We start from the raw sequence: 18,959 nt of genomic DNA on the forward strand, positions 1-18,959 counted from the left end.
AATCATTTGATTCATCCACAACCAAGATAGAGCAAAATGAAGAGCAGTCGCTACCAACCATGTCTTACGCAAGCAGAGCTCCAAATGAAAAAAAGGATAGGGAGAGATGCCAGAGTAGAGTTTTAAACCAACATTTAAATCAACATAGGAAAGAGAATAATTTACAGATCCTCCAGTGGAATGAGAAGCTTCCAACCCACGTAGGCCAAGTACCTGCCAATTCGTATTTTAAAGCTAAAGAGGAACAATGACCATAGAGGACGTTACTGATGTGATTTTATTGTTGTGCGTGCGCCCACATTAACTACTTGACAGATTTTAAATCAATAGAAAAATACAAGCATAAAAATACCTGTAAATGACATTATAAATACAAGGAACGCTGAAACACTCTACTACAACCGTTTCTATTGCTTTTCGGACTCCTATTTTGTTATAAGCCAAGGATTAGAAAAAAAAAAAAAAAAAAGAAAGAAAAATGGTTATTTTTCAAAGTCTTCACAAAATTACCGCAAAAAGAACACAATTGCTGACATTCAGAAAACTAAAATTTAAAAGCACTCTTTACTCTTCATTTTATGAAGAGAATGGTTATTCTCTTCATAACATAACCTCAAAGTTTTCAAGCGCTTTATTTTCATTTCTCTGCGTGATAATTAATTATAACATTAACACTCACAAAGCATAATTATGACCTGGAAGGTGTTCAAAGGGATCTGAAATGAACTGTCTCGCACCCTGTGCGGCTCATCTTCGCTTTCTCCCCTCTCCAACTTTCACAGGGAATATAAAGAACCTAGAGGAAAAACTCGCCCCTAAAACAGATGTGTAGTGTTAGGTCAGTTGGGTTTACATTTGGTTTATATTTACTATATGCCCACAGACATCGAGGTAGGCACAGGGGGAAGTTTTTGCACTTTTGATCAGCGCCTTTCAGGACTGCAGTGTAAATGTTACAGCCCCCGATGCCTTTCGCAGCTCTCCAGCCCGCTTTAACAGAAGATTAATAGCAGAAGCGTCAGCCCCGGCCGCAGCGCAGCCCAGCTGCTCTCTCACAGGGCGGGCAGAGGAACCAGACGTGCACAAGGCGCACAAGTTCCTGCTCTTTGCGGCCGCAAGACCGAACCAAAACAAGCCTCGGGAGCGTGAAGAAGCACAGAGTGCGAAAAGCCCCAGAGGCAGCGTGACAGACCCTTGGGTTTTAACACATTTTGGCGAGAGGGAGGACGTGTGACACCGCTCCGAGCCCCCCTCAGCCGCCCCCTCAGCGCCTCGGGGGCAGGACAGGAAGCTCCGTCCCCCTCCCCTCCGCGCCGAGCACTGGCCATTTCCCCCATCACTCCCAACCCCTGCCGGCTGCCGCCCGGCTGCACGCTCAGTCACCGCCTGCCACGTCAGGCAGAGGCGGAGCGGAGCGAGAGGGGAGCGGAGCGGAGCCTCCGCTGTGCCCGGCCCCGCTCCCTCTGCCGGCGGCGGGCGTGCCGCGAGGGGAGGGGAGGGGAGAGAAGGGGAGGCGAGGGGAGGGGCGGCCGCCGGAGCGCCGCGCCGCGGGGCGGGGGAGGGAGCGGGAGTGGGAGTGGGAGCGGGGCCGCGGCCGCCCGCCCGCCCGCCCGCCCGCCGCACTTTGTAGGAGTGAGGGGCGAGCGCTGACCGCCCGGGGCTGCGAGCCGCGCTGCAGCACAGCCTCGCGGCGTCCCCTCTGTCCCCTCCGAGCCCGCATGTGCCCGCAGGACGCCGGCTCCCTTGGCGCCCCGCACCCGGCTTCCCTGCGGGGCTGAGTCCCGCGGGGGCAGCGCCGCGATCGCGAGTGGCGGCGGCGGCGGCGGCGGCGATCGGCGACAAGGGCCGGGGCGGCGCGGGATGCGCCCCGCCTGCCTCCTGGGGCGGTGAAGCCCGCTGCCGGAGGAGGAGGAGGAGGAGGAGGAGGGAGGAAGGACAGCCTCGTCCGACCAGACGCTTCGGGTGGAGGGCGGGGGGCGCGGAGCTGCTGACCCCCCCCCTCCCCTCCCATCCCCTTCCCGGCGGCTCCCCCTCGCTGTAGGGAGCCTGGCCGTGCTGCTCCGTACGTATCCTGTCTGTCCGCCCGTCTGTCCGTCCGTCTGTCCGCTCGGCTCCCTCCAGGGGCAGGTGCCTGGGGGGGGGACCCCGGGGAGGAGGTGGGGGCACCACTGGGTGCCGCGGTAGCGCCGGGCTCCCTCCTGCCGGCTTCAGCTCCGCCCGGGGAGGGTGGCGAAAAGTTGAGCCCGGTGCCCAAACGTGCCCGGGGGCTTCTCCCTCTGCCTCGCCTCGCGTTACCCCGGCGGCAGCAGCCGGTGAGGCAGCCGCCGTCTGTCTGTCTGTCTCTGTGTCTGTCCCCGCGTCCAGCTCGGCTCCCCCATGGCCAACTCGCAGAACGGCCGCAACCCGCGCAAGGGACGGATCCTGGGCTTCATCGACGCCATCCAGGATGCTGTGGGGCCCCCCAAGCAGGCAGCCGCCGACCGCAGGACTGTGGAGAAGACCTGGAAGCTGATGGACAAAGTGGTGAGCAAAGAGTGGTTTTGGGGGGGGGGACACTCCTGCGGCTCCACCAGCTCCGTGCTGTGCCCCTCGGGAAGTGTTTTAGGCTATTCAAGCACCATTTGCCTTTATTTATTTATTTATATTTTTTCCCTGTGGCCTCCGGCTATGCTTTTTCTTTTTTTTTTTTCTTTTTTTTAATCTTGGTTTGTGTCAGGAAAACAAATATGTGTGTTTGCCTTAGGCTATTGTTATTTTCAGAGCCTGTAAAATGACTCAAACTTGAAAAGCTGAGCTGTCCTAATGAAAAACTGCTTAACTTAGCCTGGTAATCACACACTCTGTGTTTTTCGTGTCGGATCACATTGTTAGTCTGCAAACAAGACCTCTGAAGCATGAAACTTCAGCTAAGCTAATCGTCCTGCGAGACGTGCTCACGATGGTAGCATAGATACGTCTGTGCTTTTAGGAATGTGCGTGGGGACTGGGGGATGTCACTCTTGTCAGTTTAGTAAACAGATTTGTAAGCACACCTACCTTTTAAGTGTGTGTTCTGCATTTTGGTGAATTTTTACTACTTTTAATTTTCATTTTGAAACCAGATGTGTACCGTACTGAAACTTATTTTTCAGGAAGTGGGAGTATAGTTTTCTAGAACTTCTCCTAGTGCTCTGGACCAGCCTGATAAATTTTATTTAGTGTTATACAAGATGACAGCTTGCTGTAGATTAGTTAGGAGAGCTTCTTACTGATGGTAGGAATAGTTTGATTATGATACAGATAACTGTTCAGGGGGCACAGGCGCTCTGTTTCGCATGTGAGTGATATTGACAGCTTCCTCTTGAAACTCACGGAGAGTGAGGAACGCTACCTGTTAGCCTTGGGTCCGTATGTCTAGAGTTATGACTTCTTAACTCAGCGATTCTCCATGAATTAGTGTAACCATTTACTTTTCCTGTGGCTCTTGTACAGTGCAGATGTTTAACATGTCTTAAAGTTTGTCAGAAGTGACTCTGACGTACTGGAGATATTTAATTTAATGTAATGTGCCTTGACAAATGGCAATTTCAAAGTATTTGATTGAGTCCTCATATGCTCTTCTTTTTGATGCTCTAACAATTGCATTTGTATTTCTACCACAATTTCTGATGATGATTATAAACTTAAAAACCAGCCTTCATAGAAATGATATAGTATGAATCATCCGTCCCTGGGGGTGTTTAAGGAAAGGCTGGATATGGTACTTAGGGACATGGTCTAGTGGGTGATATTGGCGGCAGGGAGACAGCTGGACCAGATGATCATGAAGGCCTTTTCCAACCTTAATGATTCTCTGATCACAAAGATGACTTTATTATCTCAGAGACTTTGTTGACATTTCTCTATTAGTGATCAGGATGCAGTAAGCAGTGAGTATCTTGTAATGAGAAGTGCAATTGTAAACACTTGGAAGCAGGCACTGTTCTTGAGTAGAAGGAAGTTTTCAGGAAACCTGGGATCTGTTTTGTCATTGCTGAAACCACGTGGGGAATGTACAGCTTAATTTCCGCCCCGTGTCAGTCCATTTACAAGTCTGTATGGTAAGATTGCCTCTGGTTCGTTTATATGTCCACAGATACCAGCAAATCTTGGACTTGTGGATTGCTTTTACTCATCTGTTGTGGGATAACTTTATTTGTTGCTATTAAGACAGAGCATCGGAACAGCCAGTAAGGCCTGTTCTGTAGAATTCACTGGAAAGGCTGGACATTGTGCTGTGCTTTCTTTTTCATTTTACGGATAAGTGTCCTCAATTTGGATCTTTAATGTATCCTCTTTAAGCTGCTCTCAGTTAATCAAATTTAATTTCCAAATTATATTAAAGTATACCAGACAGGATGATGTCATAGTGTGAGAATGCCGTAGCTTTCTGTTTGAGTTTTTAGCATTTGGTCCTTATAGTGAAAGGATGTTTGAACAAATTGAATATGTTGGCAAACAAATTTAAGTCTCAGCCTTATGTGGCAGGAGACACAGGAAGGTCATTTTATCCTTTGCCTAAATCAAAACCAGGGATTAAAATCAGAAATAGAAACCTGCTCGATTGACTGTTGCTTCAAATCCCATTTCTGGACCGTGTCCGATGACTGGTGTCTGTGGTGGTTCACTGATAAAATTAATACCTGGTGAAGGCAGTAGGCTACTCAGAGCCAGCGGGGTGCCACCCAAGGTAGGATTGTAGCTTTGAGGTTTGTTTTGCTAGTTGTAATAACAGTCATCATTCTTGTTTGTTCTTTACCAATAGTAGCTCTGATAACCATTGTTTTTCTGCAGCTAAGTAGCTCAAGTTTTCTGTCTTCTAAAGATGTGAGTGAAAGGGAGGATGGAAACAAGTAAAGCTATTACTTTGACCAAAGGGTGAAATGAGAGTTCTTAACAGCTGGGAACAGAGCTCAGTCTTTCCCAGTTGACTTTTTATTCTTACCTGTACCTTTCTGTACCTTTCCTTCCTTGCATTCTGCTTCTTTCCTCAGTTGGCAGGTGATATTACCTGTATGCATTACTTGTTTTCAACAATAAAAGATTAACAACAAGGCTACAAGTATTTCTATTTTATAAGAACTATATAGAACTAGACAGGTTTTATGGTGTATGCAAAAGCTCTGGCTACTTAAATACCTTACGAACTTGTGTGTGCAGAACTGGTAATATGTCATGCCTTGACATTGTTAAAGCTTCATATTAGTGTTTGCTTTTCATGGGCTGATGCTTCAGCTGCAAGAATAGGCAGAAGGCTGCAGTTCCACTGAAGTTGGCTCTTCCAACTTCTGTGACCAGTTTAAAAAAAAAAAAAAAAGTGTGCAGATTTTGGGAGTTCTTTAGCAGGACAGAATATTGAGGTACTGCTCCTGGTTAGAGTCCTATTGGTAAATGCTGCTGTAAACAACAGACTTGTGGGGAATAAAAAAAAATCCCCATGTTTAAGTAATAAATGATTTATTTTTTTTCCCTCTATACCTTCTATTTTCATCTTCCTTTTATTTCTAATCCACTGGGATCTCTACTTTTTGAGGTTTACTGGTATGGCTTTTTACAGTGGGTTTACAATGCTAACTGAGGGGCAACTGAGGGGCATCAACTGTTAGCATGTAATGTCCAGTTTCTCTGTTCTTTTTCTCATGGATAAGCTTTAGCTTAAGAACCAAAAATATTTTGTTTAATTCCTTTGCAATAATGCAAAGGGTGATATTCCTCTTATGGTTTAGAAGGCTAGCCTTGCTTTCCAGTGCTAGCATTGTATATGCAAGTCAATCACGCATCTTGGAACTTCTGGCAAGCCAATCACTATTTTTAGAAATGCTCTGTATTTTTGAAAGTTCATATCCTGTAAATAATATTTTTAACAAATAACTAAGTCTTCCTTTAAACTGTGCATAAGTTACATGGGATGTTTTTTTCTGAGATTCTAAACCTAATGATTTTAAAACCTAGAAGTTAGCTGTGCATTACTACTAGAAGATGATGGTTATCTTGGGAGCAACTTTGAGAGAAAATGTCTATTATATAAACATGGGTGTAGTTCAGATAATTTGCTGCTCTGGCTATTTAGACTTGGCAGTACTTTTAGGCACATCTTACTATGGTAGGTTGTAAGCCAGTAAAATTGTGACACGTTCTGAACAGGATTTTTTTGTTTGTTTGTTTTAAATCAGAATATTATAGGAACTTTCAATCCCTTTTCCATACTCTTACGCATTGGATCTGAAAATAATTGTGTTTTCTACTCTGAAGATTAACAATATTGTATAAACCATTTGAGTGCTTTATCGTAGCCCACCATATTGTTTGACATAGTAAATGGGGATGGCGGTTTGATTTGCCATTTTAATAATTTTCTAAGAGCAAATTAGAGTGCATCTCCAAAGCTCATCCTGTTGACTTGGTGAGTAAAAGTGTTACCTCTGTAACTTAATAAGTAGTGTGGCTTTCTTTTACAGTGATCAGTATACACGTTTTCAACAGCATGTAACTGAGTATATAGAACACAGTTCATCAGCTTGAAACTGTGCTGGTGGGTTATGCTTTGCAACACTTAATGTGATTGTTACAGTAATATGCGACCTTGCAAGTTGATTTAAAGACATAGTTCCACAAAGGATCTAGGAAAGACAATTACTGGTCATAACCAGCGTATTCTTCAGTGTATTACCTGGCTGAAGTTGATAGGAAGTTTTATATCTGCTTAGACTGTTTGTGGAAAAGAATTTAAATGGAGAAATGGAAACTTCTCATTTCCTAACCAGACAGAAGTATAAATGACCCTCCAAAGTCAGGTGTCCTTGGGTGTACGTAGCATCAGCATTGTAACTGCATTTTTCTCAGGTACGGAAACATACGGTGCAGTTGTGGTGTGGCAGCTGTTGAACAAGCACTTGCTGTTTTCTCAGCTGAAAAGTTTGGTGATTGGTCACCGCTAGTTATATTTTGATGAGAAGGCTTCTTTCAGAGGAACATTTCTGTGGGGAGGAAAAAAAAAAGTTGTTGCAATTAATGTAATTTCTGGCAGAGGGCTATCCAGTGAAGGAGTGTCATGCTCACATTTCATTCATTGTCCTGATTAGCCCCTCCCTCATTACGTTTTTTGGAATTCAGTGTCGGTAGCATTGTGTGTTGTGGTTTTCTGGAGAATTGTTACGGTCTTCTACTGTAGAGCAGCCTTTATGCTGTGCTATGTCAAAATGTTCTTAATGCTTTGACTTTTTTTTTTTGTTCTGCATGGCAGAATATACTAGTTAGAAGTTTTCAAGGTGTAATTTTGGAAGTGTGTGAGCACTGATGTTGTAGTCCATTCACTGCAGCTGAAAACAGTGTTTAGCGGATGTTGTACTCACTAGATGCTCTGTTGTAGCTGTGTTGCTTTCCTTGTATTGTCTTTGACCTGAGTTAGGTGTTTAAACAGATTGTGCTGGGGCTTGAACAAAAGTTCCTTTGTCTGACCAGTCCAGTGCCTTACACTTTATTGTTTGCTGTAAAAGTAAATAAAACGTACAGTTTTCAGTAAGAAATCCATCCTCTAAATACAAGGGCTGTCCATACTCATATCTGAAGATGCTATGGAGCAATGCCTTATAACTTCAGACGAATGTCTTCAAAATTTTAAGAGTAGTAGTGTTTCTTTTGTGTTTTTGGGAGGAAGAGAATTTTTTTTTTTTTCCCCCATAGGGACTAGAGTAAGCTTGTCTGGATGTTCTTGAGCTAAGTCTATTACTGGTAGCTCAGGATAATCCCCTAGTTACTCATAAACAGAATTGTGCTCTGTTGTTTATGTGGTTCTGGAGTAAGACTATGATTTACCCTGAGATAGTGGAAGAAGCTTAACCTTTCTCAGCTTACCTCAATGAGAGACATTTCTTAGTAACTTTCTGATTGCTATTCATTTTTTAGACTGAGTGCTTGCTAAATATATACATGCTTACTTCCAGTCATAACAATACACAAATCACACAGTGATGTGATTCATGTCCGCTGCTGAAGTGCTGGTGAGGACTGCTTTGTAAAATGTAGCATGGGGACTTTTATTTTTGTTTCTTTGTTTTGAATTCTGTTTTCTTTTGAAGAAAGGTATGTACGCCACTTCTGGTGGATTGGTAAATCTTTTGCGTCAGCAGTTGTCATTTCTTTTTGCTTGCTTATAATTGTGAACTGCTGTGGTACGTGTCAGGACATCCTGACTCTGGAAACCATATGGTTTACCAGCCATCTCTTTACAAACTTACTTCCTTTGGACTGAAACCTTGTGTGCTCTATAAAAGCCTTGTACTAGTTCAATGGACCACTAACGTTAACTACACATTAGTTTTTTGTTTTATTTTATTATATTTTTTTCCCTTCCACTGAGAATGCATACAACTAATTGAGTTGTCCTATAGACACTTTTTTTTTTTTTACAACTTCCTTAAAGGCTTATTTGGGAGTTTAGGGTTCTAGTAATGTTCTGCATTTACCTCTGTAAATTGAGCAGAAGGTGAAGCCTGGTAAACCATGATGACCACAGGATCCTGTTGTGCTGTGTGTATGACTCATGTCACTGGACTGAAGAAGACTTTCTAGAACATCTGAAAGAGAAACTAATTCTTCATTTTAACTGGGTAGTCCTTTTGTGTGGTTGAACGGACAGACCGTTGAAAACGCAACAACCAGCAGAAGCGATTTGCTTATTCCTGTTTTAATATTTTTAATGGTAGTTCTGGTGTATACAAAACCATTCAAATTCTGCTTGTTGATGCATCTGATTGAAAAGAAAGACTTCAGAATTAATCAGTTAATTCTTTGATCATGACGTTTGAGAAGAGTGAGGATAAATAAGCAATTAAAAATGATTGCATCCTTCTTGGCTTGTAGGCTGTTCTCATTGCTGACTTTTTTTCCTGAATAAATATTTTCCTCTTTTAAGCTACTCTTTTCTACATTGTGCTGTTGCTCCAGAAAGTTGTAACACCTAATCAGGGATATTGATTGGTGGCACCTGTAGTTTGCTTTGGGAGAATGTCAATCTTTATTGATTTGAATTTTCACTAAATCACAGAGAACACAGGTTCACGTGAAAAAGGTGTGCAATTTTCATAAAGCTTTCTCTGGAAATTTTTCACTTCTGTCTTTGGGATGCCAGTTCTTCTTTTCTGACTTTTCTGCAAAGAGAAATGTATGACTCTGCATGTATGATTTTCAGATCTGTTTGCACAGGTAAAATTCTTTGCTTATGATTCTGAAATGTCCTTAAAGAATTCTGGCTGTCAGCTTAATTTTGGCATTAAAAAAAAAAAAAGTGTTTAATCTCCTTTTTAAGCTTCTCATTTTAGTTAATTCCGTGATCTTCTGAAGTAACAGTACCATCCTGCCCTCACTCAGGCAGCCCATTCACTAGAACTGTTATTTTTAAAGTTGTATCTGATTCCTTCAGATTGAGATGTGATCTATGGACAAAGATTGCCTTCTTTATCCGTCCGTTGTCCTAAAACTCTCATCCATTCAGCTTTCTTTTTCTGACCTTTAAAAAATGCCATCATATCCAATCTATATTCGTTGAGTATGCTGCTCTGGGCATCTGCTAACCCACAATTTGCACTCTGTTGTCTTTTATTCTGCTAGCATTTTCTTTATCATGTTAAATATAAACAACTTATTTTCAAAGTCTCTTGCTGTTTTGCTCTTGCAGTTGTGGTTTGCAGCTCCAGACTTCATCAGCCACTCATGAGTTTACCAAACATCTTTATGCTTTACTTCTTTTTATTTCCGTCCAGCTTCCTCTCCATCTTCGGAGGAATTTCTTTACGACCCACTTACATTTTTCTAGAGTTTGCCTTGAAGCTTTTCTTTGCTTTTTTATCTAGGAGTACTTAGGACCCACTAGCACACTGAGCCACTCTTTAGCATGAACTGTTGCGTCTGTGTCCTCATATTTGCCTGTATCCATCTGTTGTCTTTCTGTTTCCTACTGAGATTAAATTTCTCTGTGGGGAGGACTGTCTGCTTTACAATACATCAAATGGGTTCCTGATCCATTACTTGGTCTAGTATGTGAAAGAGTAATATAAATTATTGAAGTAACAATGGATCAGTAAAAGGAAGAGGGCTGTTGCGAAAGTCATGTTTTAAATACTTTCTTTGAATGGCATTAATATTTCTACAGTACTTATGAGTTTGCACCGTTCTAATAGTGCTAGAAATTTTTTTAAACTCGATAGTGCTTGACTTTCATCCACCTTCCAATCTCCACTTTTCTAACCATGATCACAGTCCCCTAACTGTGATTGACTGATGTGTTTTGCGTGTGTTTCATTCAGAGAAAGAAACAATTGTGTTTACATTGCTGCTTGTCATGCATGAAGGTCTTAAGTCGGTGAATTTTTTAATGGTGTAGATCTAGAAATTGGGGGAGAGGTTAGCAATATAGCTTCAAGTTTACAGAGGGATGTATGTTATATGAAACAAGTTTTTTTCCCCCCTGGAAGTGCTCAAAACCATGCACTTTTTTCAAGTTGATACATTAGTAGAAATAGGAGTCTGCTGTCGGCAGTATTAAGATGTTTTTATAGCCTCGTTAGTTACCTCAAAAGAATGTCAAAGTCACTAATATATACTGTGGCGATCCCCAAATGATACCTATAAAACTTTTATGCCACATGGACTTAATTTTTTCTAAGTGTTTGCATATGTACAGCTGCACACACATGTGCAGAATGTGTTTCGCTGCAGTGTGTTAGCTGAGCTTGGATAGCTCAACACAATAGCACTCAAGATCTGTTAGTTTTGATTCCTTTACTTTCTACTACAGAACGTTAGAGAACAAACTACCAGAGAAGGTAGGTAGCCAGGAGATAATGACTTTAAATATGCTTATGTTCAGGAAACAAAAACAGTGCCTTCTTTTCCCAGAAACATTTCCAGTGAAGACTAGCTTCAAATAAAGGTGTTCAATTCATCTGAAGCTTACTCTTTTAAGCAATATATATTATTCAATTAAATTTTGTGCCATTTAGGAAGATGCTGACTTCAAGGTCATGAAGATGTTATCTTCTAGTACAACCATAAAGTGGAAAAGATTGAGTTCATAATATTTTGTTTCATAGTTTACAATATCTGCGAGTGGCTTAATTTCTGTCTGTGAACAGCTTTGGAATCTCTGGCCCCATTCAGACCCTATTTGTAGATATAGCACTCTCAAACTTTACATTCGTATGGGTTTTAAAAAGTTACGTTATTGGAGAAAGAAGAGAGAGAATCTCTTTTGATGCAAATCTAAATTATAAGGTCAGTTCTTAGTCAACACCAAAAATCCATGGGGAAATTCATCTGCAGCAAACAGACCTGTACAAAACTACCGCTCTTGGCATCACTTGCATACTGTGTTTTGATAATATACTCCTTAGCACATAGTGGACAGGTAAAGATGTTCTTACTTTAAAAGGAAACGCCCAACCTATATAAGTAAGCGTGTTTGTTTTTTTATAGATGTGGCAGGATTAAGTCAAATTTGACATCCTTAGACATTAGAGACTATGTTGGGATATTGTGGAATACAATTGAGATAGGATTTAATTCTTTGTGCCTGGAGGTTGGAGAAATATGCTTACAGAATTTTAAGATGTCAGATCAGTTTTTCCCCCCGAAATACTACTTGTCTTTTAAAATTCACTTGTTTTTGCTTGTAGGTAAGACTGTGCCAAAACCCAAAGCTTCAACTCAAAAACAGCCCACCTTACATACTTGACATTTTACCAGACACTTATCAACATTTGCGACTTATACTGAGCAAATACGATGACAACCAAAAACTTGCACAACTCAGTGAGAATGAATATTTTAAAATCTACATTGACAGTCTCATGAAAAAATCGAAACGGGCTATAAGACTCTTCAAAGAAGGAAAGGAAAGAATGTATGAGGAACAGTCACAGGACAGGTAAGCAAACTATTTAAATATAAGGTAGATTGTCTGGCCTGTGTATATTTTTAACAATGTTTGTCTGCAGCCATTGTGTTTTGACATTTTTAATTATTTAAAGAGCAGAAATATTTATTGTTGGGGTTTATTGACCCTGCAGGTCAAACAGTAATTTGTTGGATTTGTTCCACTGTGTGCTCTTATCTGTCACTTTGCGACCTTTAAAACCAAGAGCATTTCCTTCATAAAACATTAATTTCATTGTAATTACTTGTTTGCAGGGCCTTACAATATGTAGTTTTTCCTCTGGCAGAGTGCGAGTGACTGTTATCTGGTCTGAGCTTGACCTCCCTGTAGCCCACTTCTTAAAACTGTGGGAGCCATGAGGGATATTGACATACAGTTTTCCAGAGCAGAGAAATGGAACAAAATGATAGTCATGTTTTTAAGATATTGTATGATGTTAGCATGAGGTGATGATAATGTTAGTTTGGTGCTGAGAAGTCTTTTCAGAAACATAATGGATTCCTGATTTGCAGTGATTCAGTTTTAATAACCAGGATTTATGTCTACTTTGTGTACTGTTTTAGTGGTGAGTAAAGAGGCTTTCAAGATTTGGTGTTACTACATAATACTTTGAAAAGATTTTAAGAATTTTTGTGCAAAATCTGCTTTTTTGTTTTGGGAAGGGGTACAGCAGTCATGTGGCAGTTAGTTAGTCAGATGGAAAACGTGACACTGCAGTTTCCCCTTTTCAGAGGAGATATGGAAGTCATGGAAGGGAAAATGGAGAGAAAAGGAATGGATAATTGTATCTCTCTGCACCTGAGCTTACAGGCAGGGTTGCAGTATAGTTTTATAGCGGGTGAAAGTGGTGGTAGAAGCACTGGAATGTCTATATTGTTGTAAATGTCACTGCAGTTTTGTTTGATTTACACAAAAGTTCTTTCCAGACCTTTAGGTATGATTATAGCTATTCAGTATACTGTGGTATTCTTCCTGTATGAATCTTGCTTAACGTGTAAGGAATTATTTTAAAAAGTATTTAAAGCCTGTTCAGTTGTGAAGAGCAATTTACCTAAGAGGAACAGAATGTACAGTTTGAACTATATGAGTGATGAGAATAGGTCTTGATGGATGGGTTTTTTGTGTGTTTGAATTCATAAGCAAGAAAAAAAATGCTTTCATTGTAGATGCGTTGTTACCAGAATTCCTGGAAGAATTGTTCAGTGCTGAGCCTATGGGGTCTTCCTTTAATAACCTATTTGTTGTATGTACAAAAGTCATTGTGTTTCGAAGGAAATAAGAACTTTTTATGGTAAGGGAAATTTGACATAAATGACTGCATTATGTAAACAGGTTTTATTTTGACTTCCCTATGGTGCATGAAACCCAGATTTACTTGTGGTTTTGCTTACAGTTAGCAATAAATTAAAACCAGTTTCAGTGTCACTTGCAAAAACAGTCTGCCATAGGCACTGTACAGTCATTCAAAACAGTGTCTCAGTAACTGTATCTAGTAGCTAGAGTTGTTTTCTTTTTTCCAATTTCCCACTTCAGTTTCTTCACAAGGCTAACGGTGATTTAAGGATGTCTTTTGTGAAGCAGTTTTTGAAGAAGGTGCAGTTAGTTACTGTTATTTATTGGGTCCATTCTTGGAAGGTGTTTGGAGAGGAGGGATTTAAAAACATAGTATCAGTGCAATGATTCACAATAACCTTCAGGCTGTCCAAATTTGTATTTCAGAAAGTGATACATTGTTTTGTCTGACTGATAGAGTTTGAAGCTTGAGGAAGGGAATATAATAGAAATGTGTCTTCCTTGCTAAACCAGTTAGATGCATTTCCTCTGCAAGCCAGATTCTGACATAACAGCAGAAACTAAGGCTGGAATGTTTAAACAAACAAACAAAAAAAAATAACAGAAGTGTTTTTCTAGCAGTTCATGCCTCATGCCCTTGTAAGTTCAAGTGATCTGAAAAGTGTCCCTTTTTCATCTACTGGTGATGTTTTTTCTGTACGTGTGTCCTAGTTTTAAGTTGAGTCAAGGTATATTCATTTGCTGAGCCTTGTGACTGGGTTATCTGCTTCCTCTACTGTACTTTGACATACTTGATCATTTTAAATCTTGTAAATTAGTGAAAGATGCTGTCATTTTTTTTTTTAGCTTCTTTGCTTTGAAATATGTTTTCATTGACCTAAGTTTGTTACCTGTTTACTTTATAATGCAAATGTAAGGGTAAGGATTTAAGTAAGTGTTTTTCAAGATATTTTTAAAAGGCAGTCAAATTGAAGTATAGTCAATTTAAAAAAAAAAAAAAAAAGCCAAACCCAAAGCCTCTCATATATTGACACCTGACCAGTTTTTGTGGTTTTCAGTCTCACTTTCCTGTTTTGTTTTCTGTTAGTGTCTCTGTGGTTGCTGGATAAAAAGGTCATCGTGGAGAAAAAAAATAAATTTAAAAAATGGCTGCATTTGGAAGCATTGTCTCAATATTCTTGATTGATATACTTTTAATCTACAAGGTTATTGAATAATTTTTTAACTTCTGTGGTGATGGTACATTTAGGAACCAGCACCAATGTACATGTTATTTTATTTGCCTTATCCCTCATGACAGAAGTTAGTCTTTTGTGAAAAAAATTATCATAATATTTAGTTCTCAAAGGTTCTGTGGATTAAAAAAAAAAGGTAGTGTGCAGCCAGTTTACATACAAATGGCTAAAACAAAAGTTTACACTGAGTTGTTGCCTCTCTATTCTGCGTTCCACGTCAAATACATACGATAGACATTTGAGTGGTTGGTGCTATCTTTCTGTACTCTGTAGGATGAATCTTGCTAATCAGAGGTAGTATGGTTTACTTTTTTTTTTTTTTTTTAATTTTAAATGTATATGAATTGCATCTATCTTCTGGATTTGATGTCTCATTTAAAATTACATCCTCTTGCTTAATGAGGTAAGAGATTGAAAAACTTCTATGCAGACTACATCTTGTAGTTTACACAATGTTTGAAGTAGTTTGAAGATTTTTGTCAGATTTTATTTCTTAAGATTATTAACTCTTTAATAATTAAGATTATTGAATCAGGTACATCTATTTTTCTTAAAAGGCTTTTCTGTTTCTTTGAGGGTCTGTTTTTTTTTTTTTTTTTTTTTTTTTTCCCTTTGTTTGTTGCGAAGCAGCCTAAAGCTGGAAGACATTATTTCTGTGAAGTCCAGACTTCCATTTGTCTCCTGCATTTCAGAATTATACATCCAGGAAAAAAAAAATAAAAAAAAAAAACCTTTGTAGGCTGGCATTTTTTTCAGGCAAATGTTAGCCAGGTGTTGAAATCAGGCACATAAGTTACAATAATAATAGAGGAGGAATAAAGTGGCAATGGGGAGATTACATTTGGATTCATTCAAGTTGCTAAACTTGGCTCTTCAGAGCTAACAAAACCCTTCCTCAGAAAGGGAGACCAGTGTGAGCTTTCCTATTCTTACCTGTAAATTGTGTCTTTGTATAGATGCATCTTGAGATGGAACTTGTTCATTGTCTATTTTAATGTTGCCTGCCTTCTGCTAAGTGTTCTTCAAGTGAGGACAAGAGAAAAAGTATAAAGCCAATGTGTGTGCTTCTTTTTATGAATCTATTAAATACTGCTTGGTTCAAACAGAATTTGTTGGCTACTTGGTGTTAAGTGGCATTGCAGATGTGGAAGAGGACAATAATATGAAAGATGAATATTTCTCAGGTTGTGGGCAGGACAGATAAAGATGTAAAGATTAGAAGAGCTGAGGTTATTTGGGGGATGAAATAGAAGGAGGAGTTGCACGTAGGGAAAACTCAGGGAAGTCCTACAAGGTGATTGCAAAACTGCTCCTGTTTTTGTACAAGTCTAAATTCCCTTGCTCATTTAACTGTTTGGTATCCTGACTAAAATTGCATACTTTAGGATTTTATGTCTTGCTTAAGTATTTTGTAGCACAGAGTTCTTATATTTGCTCTGTCTTCTTGGGAGGTCCTATACCTGCAGTTTATGTAATAGATCAGATTCTCCTTTTTTTGCTGTTCATGTTGCCCCTTGCCTTGTGAAGCTGTGAATCGGTAGTGTGTTTAGGAAGCACTCCATTTCTCTTCCTTCAGTCTGCATTGACAGCTGAGATCAGTTAAGGTTCTTGAATCAAGCTTCCTGAACAGGCATATCAAAGTACACAGCACTGTCAGGAAAGACCTTTCTACTGCTGAAACTTCGAGTCTTTTTCCCCCTTATTCTGAAAGTAAGGTTTGATAACAAGTTACAAAGGTAAGCATCAGTGTGGCCTTTGGTTGTGCCGGCTGTAATGCAATAACAGCCACTAATGTACTTTTGTCCCATGGTAAACGAGAGGTAGCTTACTCTTTTCTGAATTGCCTCCTCTTGTACCACAAGGTCGCTGTTTTACTTACAGGAAGTTAGGAAGTTCGTCACTTAGGTAGCCTCATAACTTGTTTGTATCTCCAGACAGAGGAGGCTTTGTTGATTCAGAAAGGGACCAGGAAGGATGTGTTTTTAATTCAGGACAACTTCTTTGGACAAGCTAAGATGTTTTTGGCTTTATTATTTGACAAATAGAAGTGCAGATTCAGAAAATATTGTTAATGGTTCTTTTCAAAGAGCCAGGTTTGACCATTTGTCAGCCTCACATAGATAACTTGGTAGCTGTTGCACGATAACTATCATGAAGTTGGATTGGCAATGGAACTTGCCTATTGATGTATTGGAATAAAGAGGCTTCTTCTGACAAGGAAAAAAGAGGGCATGTGTGATTGGGTTAGGTTGAACGGGGCAAGGAAATGCAATGATTGTTTTCTTTGAAAGCTTTTATGTTACAGTAAATTCTTTTTTTCCCCTTCCCTCCTTACCTAATGTGATGTAAAACCAGATAAAACCAAAACAGATTTAAGAAACCCTTTGGCATACCTGAACTGCATGAGTAATAGAGCTTCAGTGCAAATTTAGTGAAGCACAAGCCATTTGCTATTTTTGGTTTTAGTCTAAATTAAACAAAGAATGTGACTTACACAAACTGGCAGACAAAGAGACTCTTGTTGCAAAGGGCAGGTGAGAACACGTGGAGGTTACAAATGGTAGGGCAGTGTTATGACAGCTTGTTCTCAACATAAAAGCAAATAGGCTGGGTGACTCCAGTTGTTGTAAGGCAGTATTTCAATTTGTAAGTGTTTTTGGTCATCTTCTACTTCGGGGGGAGGGTATTGCCACAGAAGAACAAAAGAATAATTAGTATCAAAATAACCCAAAGGCAACTATTTATTCAAATTCCACAGGAAGGCAACAATTTTAAAAACATGGAAGATCCTAAATGAGGAAATAATGGTTTCTGAATTCTTAAAGTTGATTTAGATCCTCGATTCACATTTTGTTAGTGGAAGAGGGGTAATACATATACTTAACTTTTGTTTTACCTTACTCTCTCATAAAAGCAGATAGATTTTTCTATTTTAGTGCAAGGTCTCCTTGGACTTTTTTTTATGAGTAATATGGTGTCTGAGCAGAATTCAGCTGGTTGTGAGGGAATATATAGTTCGAACTCCTTGTTCTACTCTGTATAATAATTTATACTTGTGAAAAATGTATAAGATAATACTGCCAAATTAAGATGCATTTACACCAACTGTGCAGAGGTGAAAGCTTTCAAATAGCACAAACTCATGGGGAAATGATCCTCAGATCTTTCCATGTGTTAATATATTAATTTCCTTTGTGAGAAAATTAATGACAGTTCTGCAGCTGGGACTACACAAGAGGTCTGATGCAGTATCTCTACTGACATGGTTCTCTACATTGTTACACTTCAGCTCTATCAGGCAACATAGGATGAGAACATTAGCTGGGAAGAATGGGTGGTTTTCTGAAAATGTAGTCTTGGTCAGGGAGGTCTGTGAATATTCAGTCTGATTTGTAAGTGAGGATACTATTGCCTGTTCCCCCTTTGGAAAAGCCCTTCAGGGGACTTTGCTGCCTGGTCTCGGCATGGTATAGCTGTGCTTGTGAAGGCAGGCCATGGTTGCCAACTATAAATGGTACTGTGCTCTCAGGTATGATAAAGCCCAGCTGATACCAAGCAACGTGAGGATCTTCTTCAGGTACAAACAGTACTGACTCCTGAATTTACCTTGTATAAAGGAAGGCTCCCATAATGGGCCTGAAGGGGTCACTTTTGAATGTGTTGATTTTGGGAGAACTTAGTCTTTGCTTTCCTACATCAGAAGGATTTCATATTCAGTGATTTGATTTTAGAATGTCTCCAGTGCTGGCCTTCATGATGGCAGCTAGGCATATCATGGAGGAAGAAACAGAAAGGTTTTAGAAGAACGTGGCTTTTTTCGTTCTTTCTCTCTTTTCTCTCTCTCTCTCTCTCTCTATATATATATATATATATATTTTTTTTTTTTTTTTTTTGAAATGTGTCCAGATATGTAAGCATATCTAGCTGTAATTTCAGGTTACAAAAATAAATGCTTTCTTTCACCATTTGTTCTTTTACCTTGTTTTTCATTGAAAATTAGAAACATGAAAGAATAAAATCTGCTTCTATTCTGTAAAGAAATGAAAGTCATTATTCCCAACTTCCTTTTCAAGTGGTACACTTGCTGACTGTCTTTGATGAACATATAAGAAAGCCTGTTTATAAAAACAGACACGCTGTAGTGATAGTCCTGCTATCCAAAGAATGCTTGATCAAAAGTCAGGCTTGAACACATGCTTTCTATGCATCTAAACCTACAGCAGAGAAAGATTCATTAAGCTGTACAGAGTAGGGAATATCCCTCATCTGAAAAGGAGTGAAATTACATGTTTTGTTATCACCGGTGAAGTTTGACTCAATTCAGAACAAAAGAGAGAATGAGCTATTGATAGAGGTGTTGTTGTATGGAAAGACCCATTTCCATTTGTTAAAATGTAACATGCAAGGAAGTGTAGAGAAGAGTACTTTGTTAATTTCTGTCATGTTTTAAAAGTGTTTTGTAGTCATTTGACATAAGTTCC

The 18,959-nt window shown here is 39.8% G+C and overlaps 1 protein-coding gene across 1 annotated transcript in view; it reads left to right on the top strand.

Moving 5' to 3' along the window:
- The first annotated feature begins 1,490 nt into the window (after nucleotides 1–1,490).
- Nucleotides 1,491–18,959, top strand: part of CBLB (Cbl proto-oncogene B) — a 132,440-nt gene continuing 114,971 nt past the window's right edge. Inside the window, 3 exon segments of the mRNA XM_068694558.1 lie at nucleotides 1,491–2,062; nucleotides 2,365–2,523; nucleotides 11,691–11,941. Of these exon segments, the coding sequence (XP_068550659.1) occupies nucleotides 2,377–2,523; nucleotides 11,691–11,941 (398 nt within the window). The 5' untranslated portion in view covers nucleotides 1,491–2,062; nucleotides 2,365–2,376.

This window comes from Anas acuta, chromosome 1 (genome assembly GCF_963932015.1).
Source record: "Anas acuta chromosome 1, bAnaAcu1.1, whole genome shotgun sequence".
Lineage (NCBI taxonomy): Eukaryota > Metazoa > Chordata > Aves > Anseriformes > Anatidae > Anas > Anas acuta.